The sequence below is a fragment of the Dermacentor silvarum genome, chromosome 4 (assembly GCF_013339745.2).
Source record: "Dermacentor silvarum isolate Dsil-2018 chromosome 4, BIME_Dsil_1.4, whole genome shotgun sequence".
Taxonomy (NCBI): Eukaryota; Metazoa; Arthropoda; class Arachnida; order Ixodida; family Ixodidae; genus Dermacentor; species Dermacentor silvarum.
Genome location: NC_051157.2, coordinates 81,273,848 through 81,287,992, shown reverse-complemented (window position 1 = coordinate 81,287,992; position 14,145 = coordinate 81,273,848). Strand labels below are relative to the sequence as shown.

Here is a 14,145-nt window from a genome sequence, read left to right as displayed (position 1 = left end):
AGCCCCAGTCACAGAACTCCTATTTAATGGGGCTGGAGAAAACTGGAAGTTAGTGTTGTACCGTATTCACGGGTGCACTCATTTATGCTTTTTTTCCCTCTCTCTCTCTCTTCTACCTTGCAGTCCTGTCGCAGCCATTCGAAGTGCGCGCGTACGATGAGTTCGTGACGCGGGGAAATGCCGCGCTGTTCCGCTGCCACCTGCCGTCGTTTGCCAAAGACGTGCTCACCATCACCGCCTGGCTCAGGGACGATGGCCTGCTCATTCACTCGACTCTCGCCGAAGGTACGTATTTAGGCCCATGAACGCTGCGTCCCGGCGCTTACGCCACTGGACGACAGCAACAATTTTGTGATCGCCTTGATGTCCGCTCTAACAATTTACAATGGCGAAATAGAGCGAATGCCTTCAGTAGAGCTGCTAGTGTGAAAATACGTCGCTACTTCTTTTCTTTTTATTTCCTACGCCCACTGCGTTTATAATAGTCAGCTTGTGAATACTATACTGCATAGTATGCAACTGTTAAACATATGATATAGTGACTGTCGGAAGACTACTCTGGTTGCCTTAGCCATACTGATAATCTATGCAGGTGGACCTCTCGTGTTGGCCTGCGCTTAGAGGTGGTTTTACGCATCATAAATCACGTGCACTGAAAAAAGTTACGTGTGATGCACGCTGTAGTGACTGTAGAGTTTCTCGTTTCGTGAGCATATATATATAGGCACGAATAGACGTAGACTGCTTACCGGCAGTAATGATCGGTGATTCGAGAGACGGTACTCTCTGTACTGGTGGCAACCTCGGCCTGTATTCACAATGACATTCTTACAACAAAATTGTTCATTCGACAAGCCGCCTGCCAATCGTTATGCTGGACGTAGTTTGGGCAACGGCGCCTGGCCAAAGGCAAAGAACAAATACAAACAGTAAGCTTCGAACGGGTATTCTGCCGCGGCCGCTGCTTCAATGGCCAACGCCTGTCTCATCAGAGCCCGTTAGGCCGATTGGATGCCAAAACATTTATATAGAAGTAAACAACCCGTCTGCATGACATCACCCTTGACCGGTGCCTGAGAGACCGCTTACACACACGCTGTCCATTATGCTGTATGTGTACACTGTTCTGTTCTGTTGCCCTTTACTACGTCGTTGGCGCCCTGCACAGTCGTGTGCCGATCCCGGAGATACTGCAGCCTGCAGTTACCATTGATGTGTGCGTCTACGTATGTGCCACTGGGTACGTGCCATCGACATCAAGCCGTACGTCATCGTCTCGCCGTCGTTTGGCGCGCCGTCGTTGTCATACTATCGTCAGTCCATCGTCGTCATACCCTCGTCGTCCCCTCATTGTCGTAATAGTGCCTCCTTCGTTCCATCCCCGCCATTTCTTTTAGTGCGATAGCAATTATGTGGACACTCCAAGCGCATTTCTGCGGTCGGCGTCGCCGTCCGCCGTCGCTGTCCGCCATCGCTGTCCGCCGTCGCCGTCACCGTGAGGTTCCCTAAAAGTCCGAGGGCGGTAAAATCGTAGCCGCGTGCCGTATGCTGTATGTGCGAGTGAAGCGAGCCATGCGTTCGCTTCACGAGCGAACACGACTTCTTTTGTCGTACGAAAGGCCGTGGGGGGATCGGAGAGAAGGAGGGGAGGCAACCTTTAGCTGCGACACCAAATGCGTATCTTGCGACCGGGTGCAAGTGGAAGTGGCGACTCAATCTCCCACGCGAAAGAAGGAAAGCGGGAATGCAGCGCGGAAGGCAGAGGGTGCGGCTTTTACTCTGCCTGCAACTGCGTACTTGTATTTTGCGCGGCACCGGGTTGTTGCGCGCACCGTATCTTGAAAGCGATCTCCACACGGCTCTTACCTTTGTATGTGCCGTACTTTCGCCGCTGAGTTTCCGTTGAAGTGACAGACCACACGAACCTTCGTTCGCTGCTGCCGCCGCGCTTGCTCACGCCAGCGTTTTGACAGTGGTTGTCTGCGGTCATCGAGTGTGATCTATTCATGTTTGCTTGTGCGCACGGACACCATGCTTGTTAATTCAGTTAGTAAGTGAATGTGTCCAAGTCAAGGAGGTTGGTCCAAGTTTATGCAGCCGATAAAACTGCTATCCTTACTCTGTATACCTCTCTACTAATTTCCTATCGCCTATCGGGTAAAAGTGCGACTTTTTTCATTAGTTGATTATAATAATGCTATCGTCATTCAACTGTGATAATGACGCCGTTGTCATGCCATCGTTGTCGATCCCCCTTCGACATCTGATTCTCGTCATACAGTCGTCGTCACGCCATCGTCTTCATCCCATCGTTTTCATGCCATCGTCGACGTCACGCTCTCATAGTTATACTAACTTCATAATTTTAGAATCATTCCCACATTCAGAATGCCTTCGGCTGCGCTAGTGTATGGTTAGAAAGCCGGCGAACGCTCGATAATTGGAGAGGAGCACAGTAGTTTGAACGTGAACGATATATGGATGGATTTTTTGGTCGTATTTCTGGCAGCAGCGTCGACAAAGCGTGTTACCAGAAGTCACGCAGCGAACGCGTTTTGTCGACGCTGCCATTACCAATACGACCGAAAACATATGTGGAATAAATCCACCCTAAAAAATCGCCTGGCTACAGCTAGACAATCCTTCGGACACTTGTCGAGTTGTGTTCTGCGAGAGATTGGAAGAGTTCATTGAAAACCCAGCCTTCCCTTCAAACGCCAGCCCCCCATCCCATACTCTCTGCCTCCAGATGCTAAAAGCAAGAAGAAAACACCACATCCCATCCTTAAAATTTTAATGAAGACACGTCTTCTATCTCTATAAGATATCCTGTACACTGAAATGCTATGGATGAAGCAGGACCTTAATACCACCAATCAATTTGGTGAGATCGTAATCGGGGGCGACAAAGCCTAGCTCACACCACAGCTAACGCTTAAACATTCGAGTCATACACTGACGCAGTCAGTGTGTGACGTGTACGCGCAGTCATTCGTAATACTGTCTTGTGAGTCTTCTTCTTCGTTTCATTTTCCTGCCCTCTTTTTCCCTTCGACCATTCAGGGTAGTTTCAGAACATCTTCCATTATTATTATTATTATTATTATTATTATTATTATTATTATTATTATTATTATTATTATTATTATTATTATTATTAACGTCGTTGTCGTTGTTGTTATGTAATTAAAGGAGATATTGACGCCTCTATTGGCGCCGGCTACTCCTCTTCGCAGGGGAAGCAAAACTAAAAGCACAAAATACAGTCACGAACACTGGTGAGAACCAAATATCACGAATATTTGCGCAATTCCGTGACCGTTTTTCTCCTTCTCAGGTGTTCAGACGGTAGAAAATTTATCGAGTGCCGCTGGTATTGTAATGCTGGTTGGGCTATTCGTTCGTACAGTGCATTGTTGTTCGTTTCTCGTTAGCGTCTAGAAACAGTGCTGCTGATCAAATAATGTCTAAGGGTAAATAATGAATAAAAAGAAGCGCTGGCAGGAAGCCAACGCTTGCTTTTCTACTCATGTAAATTCCTTGTACTCTAGAAATGAACCACGAGTGACGGTATCGATTAAAGACGAGCACAGGGCGAAGGGTCAACAAGAGCCACTGCCTGGCCGTGCGCGTCTAGCGAGCGGCGGGTTAGGCATAATTTCACTCTTCACCTTTCATCTTGACCACTGCGACTCCCTGCCTCTCTGATACGATCTCCTATAGAGAGAGCGGCAAGGCAGCTATGGTGTTGCTATATCCGCCTTCTTTGAACCGAAAGCCCACATGGCTAACCTCGTCGCTCGTAAGAGTGGTCTGCCAGGGGTCGGAGTATTGATTATTTCATTATTAACATTCATAATTCGGCAGAGAGATGGCATAACAAAAGATATAGTCATGCTACAACGCTACAGCGAAGTAAAAAATATAGTCATCGTCGCTGTCGCCAGTGTGTCAATAGGGAGCTTTACCTAGGCCTACGATCTCTCCACCGTAACAGAGACGTTTGACGTTAAACATACCTACTATGTTCCGCATTCATCGTCGTTAGAGACAAATACGTACACAGGACAAGATTTTGAGAGACATGTTTTGGTTGCATGTGGGACTAATCGCCTATGTTCTGCCGATGTCTATGCAGTGCTCGGAGATTAGAGTACTGTGTTGCATAGGGATTTCAATGAATCAAGTTATGTAGAATGCGTGGCAAGTACGTGACCAGAATGACAATTACAAGCACGTGCGTATATCGCAAGTGTAACAGCGGCAAATGGTTTCCCCTGAAAGTGTCGGCGGAAAGCGCCAATAAAAACGAACCGCTATCACAATTGCTAGGACAAACATCGCTTATCTATCAGCGCATTGATCCAGAGGTAGTAGTTACACACAAACTCAGAAAGAATGACTCTCTGCCAGGAATGCAGGTGGCGCCTGCACCTATGGGGCCGCGCCGCTGGGGTACCGGTTGGCCTCTTCCTTCCTTACGGCGCGGCTCCAGCGTTACGCTGCAGCATTGTAAGGCGTACGACAGGCAGCTGGCCACGGGTTGGCAGTGCGTGTAGCAAGCCCGCCGTGTGCGCGCCCTTCGGTGTAATGTAAGAGAAAGTAGGGAGAGGAGGATGTAAGGAAGGGCGGGGGTGCGGGTGAAGAACGGGGACAGGATGAAAGGGAGGGAGCATTCATTCAGGCGCTGCTGTCTCCGAGCGGGAAACAATGGAACTCCGCTAATGCGAGTGGTACTCGCCGGACGGGGCGGCCGAGATACGGACGGGCCTCGCAGGCCGCTGCTGGCGTCGCCGCGTCGACGGGGGAATGCGGCGGGAGCGAGCGGTCCTCGCAACAATGCGTGGAACCCGAAGGTTGTCCGGGAAGGGAAGGGCGAAATAAATATCAAGAACCGCAGGACAAAAGCACGGCGCCGGCAGAAGATACGCGGAGAGCGTTGACAGCACCCGGCGTCGACGCCGACGTGGCCCGGGATGGCTGATAGAGAGAGAGGAGAGAGAGAGAGAGAGAAAAAAAAACGGGGTGGGAGCGAGGATGTTCGCGAAAAGAGCGGGTCTTGGTGAATGCTGCCACCAGCAGCAGAGTGGTAATAACGGCGGAGACATGCAAGTAAGAAACAACACCATGGGAAGACGCGCGTCTCTTGGATTGGCTGGGTAAACCAGAGGCAAAGTGTAGCTGCTTCAGAAAGTGGAATGTTGTGCGTCAAGGAAATGAGGAATAATAAAAACAAAGTATGACTCGCCTACCGCTCTTTCTCTCTCTGTGTTCAGTTTCTGTATATTTGGAGACTGAGAGAAAGACATCAGCCGACTCAAATCCTTGCAGCTTGTGCGGTTGAAGTTGTATATGGCGGCGGTTCTCAGATGGCATAGTGGTTATTAACCGGCCAGGGTAGCGACGCAGCGTTACATGTTTTTTTTCCTGCCCAAGCACTCCACAAACTTGCGCTGCGACTAATTAGAAGTGCAGCCAATGTTGCTCAAGTACAAATATACTTTTTTTTGGCCGGTACCACATGTTATCCAGAGATTGCATGAAGCTGGCAGTACTGAGAAATTGTAAAGCAATCACGGGTGCAATGTTAGGGTAACTAACCCAGCATTCGCTGTTGTCTGCATGGTGACATGAAAGAACACGTTCTAGAGAATAACTCGTCGGTGTTGTTATCTAGGTAAGGTGGTGTTGCAGGTTGTTCATCGCGTGACATCGATGTAATCTAGTGAAACAAATATAGTGGCAATTTTAGAATGGACGTAAACGTGCTTGGGCGTATATGCACGTGTCGGCGTGAATCGGAGAATGAGGGCGTAGATGCCGATATTCGCCTGCATGGTTGCGTGTAACTGACGTCAGCAGATTTCGAGCAGTAGAAAGAAAGAAAGCTTGTAGCTTTTCAGTTCATACTAAATATGATCGGAGAGCAGGCCACTAAAAAGCCGCCCACCACTAGTGCGGAACCAGCGCGCAGAACGATTTCAATGGGGAGGGAAGGGAAGGGAGAATGCTATCGTGCGAAGCACCCTGGAATTGGCCAGTGGGGGTAAACATTCGAGGAAAGCGAAAAGTGGAGCGGCCGGGCTCTGAAATGAAGAAGAATCCCGGGCGAAAAAACGAACAGGCCGGAAAGAGACGGTCTTAATCAGACTAATGCACCTTTCTAGGCTCGGACTGGGCGAAAGATGACATGAACTGTGAGAAAGCGACAGAAACGTCGCTTCGCAGACAGAGAGCTCGAGCGAGCTGCGGTATGAGATTTTCTCGCGAAATTACGTGATCTTGAAAATTCAATACCTAAATGGCTCTCTCAATACTCAACTGGGGTAACATGGTGTTGTACGAGGCAAGCAAAAAAAAAAAAAAAAGCGAGACCAGATGTAAGCTTGGCGGCCACACACATGTTACTTTCTCTTTCCTTTCTTGTTTCTGCTTGCAAGTAATTCGTTTCCGAATGCTTTCACTTGAAGGCATGGCTGATTTTTTTTTTCTTCCTTTGCTTGTTTCGTTTTAATGAACGACTCCCATTTCACGTTCATTAAGTGCAGTTTACGAATTAAAAAAGAAAGAAAGAAAACGTAGCGGTAAAAAGTTCCGTCGCACTGAGCCTTTGCTTTGAGAGCGTCGTTCATCTCGACTCTTTGCACTTTTTTTTATTTGTGAGCGAGTGAAGCTAAGGCACACGAAGGCTACAGGAGGGGGCCAAAATTTAATTACTGGGCGCTTGTAAGACTCCGCAAGGCTATGTCCTTTTCTTCATTTTATGGGCATTGTAAATGTGCACTTCCACGAGGGGAGGATGGAAAAGGTGAGGGGGGGGGGGGAAAGAGTACCACTGCTCCCGATATTATGCACGGTGCAAAGTAGCGTTAAGTTGAGCCATTTTGTGCGCAATAATTACAGAAAGCTCACTGCAGTCTTCTGTTTTCTGGTAATCAAGATATTAATTACTTAGAGTGGCGTTTTTGCAAACGATTCATTCATTAACGATGTAACCAACTTTTTCCTTTAAGAAAGCAATAACTATGACAAGTAAATGTAAAGCCACAGCTTTTCTCCATCGCATGGAAGGTATTCTTGAATGCCGGAATTTAGGCGTGTGCAATATTGAGCAAGCTTTTTAACTATTTTCTTTATCAGCTCTCTCACAGTCCTGCCTAGCAATAAGCCGTCGTAGTCGTATACCTAGCGCTCTCGCGAGGCAGACAGCTGCAAGGAGGTCGGAAATGCTAGGAACTAGATACATTCGAAGCTTTCTAATATGTTTAACCATTCGTATTGTGTGATTATTCAAGTACGCCGGGGAAGTAATTTCATTAAATCACTTGAGAGAGCACGACATAAAGTGTTAGTGAGTTCGTGAACGGAAACGAAGGGCAAACACATGTCCGGTTTGCTGTCCTAGAATGAGGAAATGAGTTGGAGGGATGAAGGAGAGAGGTAAGTAGGAAGGAGAGCACAGACACTTCATGCGCATGCACAGAATATTACACAATGATTGAGTGCAGAAACCTTAGATTCTAGAGAGAGAGAGAGAGAGAGAGAGAGAGAGTAAGGAATTGATAAGGGAAAAAACAGGGAGGTTAACCACGCTGCGCCCGGTTTGCTACGTTTCAATGGGGAAGGGGGGAAAGTGAATGAAGGACGAGCAGAAGGAGAGAAGAAATGTTCACACTGTGCACGTACGCACGCATATATACACACAGGCATTGGTCGTTCAATCAGCCACAAATGATCGTATGGGCTGTTGGTCAAAAAACACGGCAGTGAATTTGTGGCTTTGTACATCGCCGACCCACGGCGCCACGGTTTCAGGATTATCTCGTTCCTAGCAACTATGCACTTCGAGCCTCTGATTGCCTTTCAAACTGCTGCATAAGTCATTAAATGAGAAAACAATGTCCTATAGCCCAGATACACTTGGCTTAAAATACGGTGTCGTTTTAACATGACTTTCAGTTAGGATGTGATAGTGTTAAAGCTTGATGTCACAGCACCATTTTAATGAATAAATTCCACATCGCTTTTACCGCTGTGGTTTAGGTGGCGTCCTGCTCGTGAGCCAACTGACAGTATTGCCCATATAGGTTTCGCCACTAATCTTTTCCCGGTTAAAGAGATGACAACTATTCCGATGAAGCAACGTGGACAGGCTCTTTGCAAGCACTTTTTGCACTGATGACGTTGAGCTTACGGTAATGTTTAAGTACCGGAGTCCGAGTAACTGAGAAAAAATGTGGGCTCATGATAAGTCAAAAGAAGTGATGTTATTTCGTTTCCGAAAGAGTCGATGTACACGACAATGAACACGAGAGTCCACTCTAATGCGTTTGTGGAAGAATAGGCAAGAATATCAGCAATAGAAGACAAGCGACTACAAGAATCCACGCAGGTTGAAACAACCTGAAATATTTTTCGGTAGTTTTGCAGAGCAGCAAGATACCTGTTAAAAGATTCAAGTGTACCGAGGAAGTGTAATGACCCGGGATATGAAAAACCTACAATTAAGGCAAGGTGAGAAGGCCACGCCTCAATGTTGCATGTAAATGAGCCGATCCCGATGAGGACGACTTGTATTCAAAATATTCAAGGGGCTGAAATAAGAACGCTGTGGCGAATGCATGGAGCACAGAGTAAAGAAGGAATTCAATACAGCCTGAGACGAGTTATGGTGAACGTTAGGGTCATTGCAGGTAAGGTCAAAGAAGAAAGTCTCAAATGGTATTGGCAGTGTTATGGTTATGAAATACGAAAACTACACCAGCTCGAAGCGATGAGCTGCATATAGGTGGCAGCAAAAGCGAGGTTAGTGAAATAAACGGACGAAAACACATTTGATGTATACTTTGAGAGCAAGCAATGGTAAGAAGATTGTGTAAGCGATCAAATCAATGGGCAAGAAATAGCAGAAAGAGTGACCTCATATAAAGATGGTACAGAAGTGATAAAGGTATTGAATATGGCTGCGGACGTACACTCTATGCATTAATAAAGATTCAAAATATGTAGCGTACCTACAGTTCTATCAGTTCTCACTATGAGGACAGCACTGCGATTATGCTATTTGTATACAGTATGTGAGAAGGGCATAGAGAGGATGCCCAGCCTGCACCACCAAGGTATCGCAGGTGCTATTTGTATAAAGGCGTTACAGGTGTTACAGCTGTCTACTGTCTGTTATCCTTATTATTATTGCGATACCAAATAAATGGACACATCAAGCGCCTTTTTTTCTGTCGCCGTCGTCGTCGCCGTGAGGTTCCGTATAAAGTCCAGCGGCGATAAAATCGTCGCCGCGCACCGTGCTCTGTGTGTGCGAGCTAAAGCGTGCAAGGGTGAGCCGGCAACCGCAGCTTAATCTCGCGCACGCTAGAGAGGAAGGCGGCCGGAAGCACGTGGTCTTCGTTCACGCGCGAAGCAGGGGGAGGAGGCGACGGAGACGGGAAGGGGGTGGGGGTGTTCTGCTCCCGCGGCTGGTGCTCACGGAGCTGTCTTGAAAGCGATCTGCGATGCGGACGAAGTGTGCGCTCGCGGGGGCCTCATCTTCAAAGCGATCTGCGATGGGGACAAAGAGCATTCGCCGAGTGCCGGTAGCTTCGTATGCGCTGTGCTTTCGACGTTCAAGTCGCGTTGAAGCGAGAGCCAGCGCGACGGTCTATTTGCTCGCTGCCGCTGGCGTGCTTTCTCACTCCAGCGTTTTCACAAGTTTCCGCGGACATCGAGCGAGTTGTGTTCATATTTATTTCTTCTGTCGTTCATTCACCTGAGTAGGCCAGTCAATTGGACACTTCAGTTAACCTCACTACATTCCGCTTTACATATTCTTTCTCAAAGTAGCCGTAAACGCATGCCAAGGCAATGGTTCTCTCTTTTATAGGATTAGGCTTGTTCAGATTGAACGAACTGTTATTATCGTTTCGATAGTCAAGCTCCTAGAAACCATTTACCAGATTATTCGACTTCCACACTTCGGGAAATACCAGTTCTTTGCTACTGCTAAGAAACAAATCTTCCTGTTCGTCATTAGAGCCCCCCTCGAAAGCTTAAGACTTGTTCCCAATATATTTTTTAAAATCTTAGTCAAGTAGAGAACGATGGAGCTACTGAAAGCTATACGCTGCAGATTGTCAATGCGCATTAGTACCAGTCAGGTTTGATTATACTTCACTTTGAACTTCGGTGATTTCTTTCACTGTGGGCAAGAACCTAAGGCGACTCTCGAAGTGAGCATTCTGCTGCGCCGAGCTGGAATATCGAGGCGAGAAAACGAAACACAACTTCGAAGTGTGACAGAACCAAAAGAGAGTGAGAAAAAAAATAAAGTTAGAGATATAAATAAACGAGCAAAACTGAAATTCCATGGCGAAGCATCGGCAATGTGTCACCGATACGTTCCGATTGAGACTCATTGGCTCTCTCTCGCGAGCCAATTTTTCTCTTCCTATCTTTCATTTTCCTGGATCTCGGTTTCGCTTTTCGTTCCGATTTGTCTCCGCTGTCACTCGGTTTCCTGTATCAGCAGTGGAAGCGAGGGGGGGGGGGGGGGGGCGCTTTCTCGGGCTGACAGTCAACCTTCCTACGCTTTCTATTCCTTTGTCTCTGAACGTCATTTCCATTGTTCCTCCGTCTTCCGCAGATTTGGGGAGCCTCGCGATGGAGCAGAAGGTGGGCGAGTGGAGAGAATTGTCTAGGAAAAGCTTGAAGAGGCTGAAAGAAGAGAAGGGTCTTCGCTGGTGGACGACGGAAAGTGAGACGGAATGGGAGACGTCGCGAGCTGTCAGCGTTGTTTAGATGAACTATGAAAAGCGATCGACATACGTCGCCGGTTGCTCCCTGCTGTCACGGAACGGGTATCGGGAAACGCAGAGGAGGGGGTGCGATCACGTTGTTCCTCTGCGCGACTCTTAGTCGCTCCTGCTGCAACGAAGGTCATTTGACGACTTGGCACGTCAGAGCGACAGCTGGAGAAGTCAGCGACGTCTGGTTCTCTCTCTCTCCGCTGCTTCTTCGCTCGAACTTTAGTTGAACGCTTTCTGCAGGGGCAGGAAGACAAAGGAGCTGGGAAGCAAGAATTGATTTTAAACGCCGCCGAACTTCTGAACGCTTTGCTAAAGAACTGTGGCACCTTCGACGCAATCACCGAGTGCGCACTGAGAGTAAAATAAGGATACCAAGAAGTCATTTGACAGCCTGTAATTTACAGAGACGTGAATTTCGAGCTATCTATCGTAGCTCGGAGTTAAGGAAAGGGCTCTTGCTCTTTTTTTCTTTTTTTACTGAGAAACTGGTGATAGTATTCAATGCCTACTGTGGCTGACATACGCGGCGCGTCGCTTTCTTTTCTTCAGTTAGCTGTTGCTCACTCCTTTCACTGAAATGAGGTGCACAGTGTACATATATTGCGCCTTGACTGCTGAAAAAAAATACAATTTTTAAGAAGCATACGTTTTATGTCACGGAGAAAAGGGATTAAAATGCTTTGTGCTCCATGTGAACAAAGTTGTCGGTGACAGTCATAGGCTTTCAAGATTCTTTGAATTAGTTGCGCAGTTACTCAAGACAGTGTTCTCCACCACTTTCTTTCAACCGTGCGCTTGTGGGTCTACCTCTCTGGTATGTATGGTTGAACGACAATCGGTAGGCGTTCTAATCTACGCCGACAATATCGGCTTGTGCGTTTTATGCACTGTGCAAAAAATCTGTCGAACTCTACAAGCAACCCTGGAGGCAAACAACGAAATATCCTGCAAAACACGTTCTTTCAATTTCTCTGTCGAAACGAGCACCTACTGCCTGTCACCTTCGATAGCAAGCGAGACCATCCCTGAAATGTTCTTCGCATGAAAGAGCGTGGATACCTTGGTATAATTATTGATGGCCAGATCAGCTGGTGACCTGCCGTTAGGGCTCGGCACACATCATCCCACTCTCTTTCTCTCATTTTGCGATGGCACTCATGGATCGTGGTAACGGTTGGGAATAATAAGTGCTCTGAATGTTTGCCATCCTCCGGTGCAGTCGCAAGTGCTCTTTCCTTTTGTGATTGGTGATTGTTCCACTTAGGCTACTGGGGCATCTAGAGAAAGATCACTGAGCTGCTGTTTGATCAGTACTAAGCAATTCGCGTTCCGCACACTCCAACCCTGTACTCGTCCACGCTAGAGAAGTTCCTCCAAGACTGCAGCCTGACGAAACTTAAGGGCCCATACTCGCAAAACATCGCACACGCGCTTGCTCGTCAGCGCCCTGCCCCTGATGACAGAGATTGGCATGATAACAAGACGGTCACCGTGACAATGGACAGTCGTAGATGGAATTTATGCAAAGATTCGTGGATTCGGGTTCACTTTTAAAGGAAAATTTTCTTTGCGGACATTCCCAGACTTTGCTGACCACGACCTAAAGTTAGAGAACGCTTTCGTCTACGCGTACGAAATGCCCTAATTAGAGTTGGTGTATTTTGCTAAATTGCCTTAGTACAGTGTTTGTGAAACTCCCAATTGTTTATTCAGACTATCATTACAAGCAACGGCATTGCATTTCATGGGAGAGCTTTAAATCTATCACTCCCAATTAACCGCCTCCCGTATAAGTAGAGAGGCGAAGTTAGCGAAAGATGTTGCCAGGAACAGCACAAAACGTGCTCATAACGAGGATCAGCGTTTGCTCGTCGACAAAGATCTTTAGGTCAAGGAAAAGGGAAGCAGAAACGAAAGCTTCCAACATCTCTTCCGAATTTTTTCACTACTGCCAGTCAAGCACCTTATCATATTTGTTTTCTTTTGATGAGATCTGTATATGCAGAGGTGAAAAAAAATAATAATGAAGAAGGCCACGCTCGGAATGCGAAAAAAGAAAAAAAAAAGATGTAGAAACGAATACAGACACGGGCGAGTTATAACGCGGGCAAGAGATGCTGCCCCATAAAATTCGGCGTCGACGGAAGGACCCCCTAAGGGCACGACATCCCACCCCCTCGCCCACCACCACCTCTCTCACGTCTCGCTCACTGTGCGCCTGGAGCACAGCGGAAGAAAGGCACAGCTCCTAGAGTATGTCCTGTGGAGGACAGGCTGCCTTGAAGGCGCCATAAAGGAACTGTCTCCGGCGTCCATTAAAGATGGCCGTTCGGAGGGTTTGGGACCCCAATTTACGAGGAAATTTAGGCGACGATGTGACACCTAGTGTCTGCTGGATGCTCCCGGACACTTGTTTATGAGGGCCCGCCTTGCGGGGCCGCCCCTTTGCCCTTTATTGCTTCCTGGTGCTCCTTTTCCTGCTCACGGTTATGGAAAACTCCGGGAACGGCACGCTCTGTAGCACTGTCTATAGGTGTGCAGTATTGCGAGGTGTAAAATAGTAAAAGCAAAAATAAAAGCACGCAGTCGATACGTCGGCAGCAATTGCGAGAAGCGTTCAGCATCCAGCGCCAGAGCGAACGGGGTGCGAGTTTGAAGTTGTCGGGAAGTGATCGGTCGCTGGCATACGTACTCGCTTCCGTCTTCATTGATTGTTTTAGTTTTATGTACTGAGCGGAAAGCGGCTGACTTTAGGGATCAAAGGCGTCCCAAATATGTTAGCGCGGGACGTCGTAAAAAAAGGAGAATTAAAGTCCTTGATTTTTTTTTATTCGTCATCTTTTGTGGAGGCTCCTTGACGCTAATGCAAGTCCTTGAAGAGGGGAGAGGGGGGTGTTAGCGGTTCCTTCAGTTGCATGATAATGCTCATTTTGTACGTGTTCCTTTTATTCACTTCAATTTTCTTTCTACCTCTACAACACTTGGATAATGGGGTTTCTTCACGTCATCATTTACTGGTCCCGCTGGAATATTCCATGTATTAAAGACCACTTTTCTAATGTACGACGACACAAGACGGAAAAAAAAAGAAGGAAGGCGATGAAGAAGCAAAATATTGAGACGGTCCAGAAAGAGAGAGAGAAAGAGAAAGCTCCTTATTTGTCATAGTTCTTTTCATATTTGTAGCAGAGCTCAGTGGGTAAGCACCATGGTTAAAGGAGAAAACAAGCAAGCTTCCAGTACGCCATTACACATTGTTAATACGTTTCGCATTCTCGCGAAAGTTATCCTCTTTACTAACTTACCCTGTGGCCTTGAGTATCAGTAATGATGGTTATTGCAGCGA

General features: G+C 47.3%; 1 protein-coding gene across 1 annotated transcript in view; it reads left to right on the top strand.

The window, feature by feature from the left end:
- LOC119448722 (Down syndrome cell adhesion molecule-like protein Dscam2) overlaps nt 1-14,145 on the top strand; it is a 355,923-nt gene that overhangs the window by 106,933 nt on the left and 234,845 nt on the right. Inside the window, exon 3 of the mRNA XM_049666474.1 lies at nt 124-285. Coding sequence (XP_049522431.1) covers nt 124-285 — 162 coding nt within the window. The remainder of the gene's footprint in view (nt 1-123; nt 286-14,145) is intronic.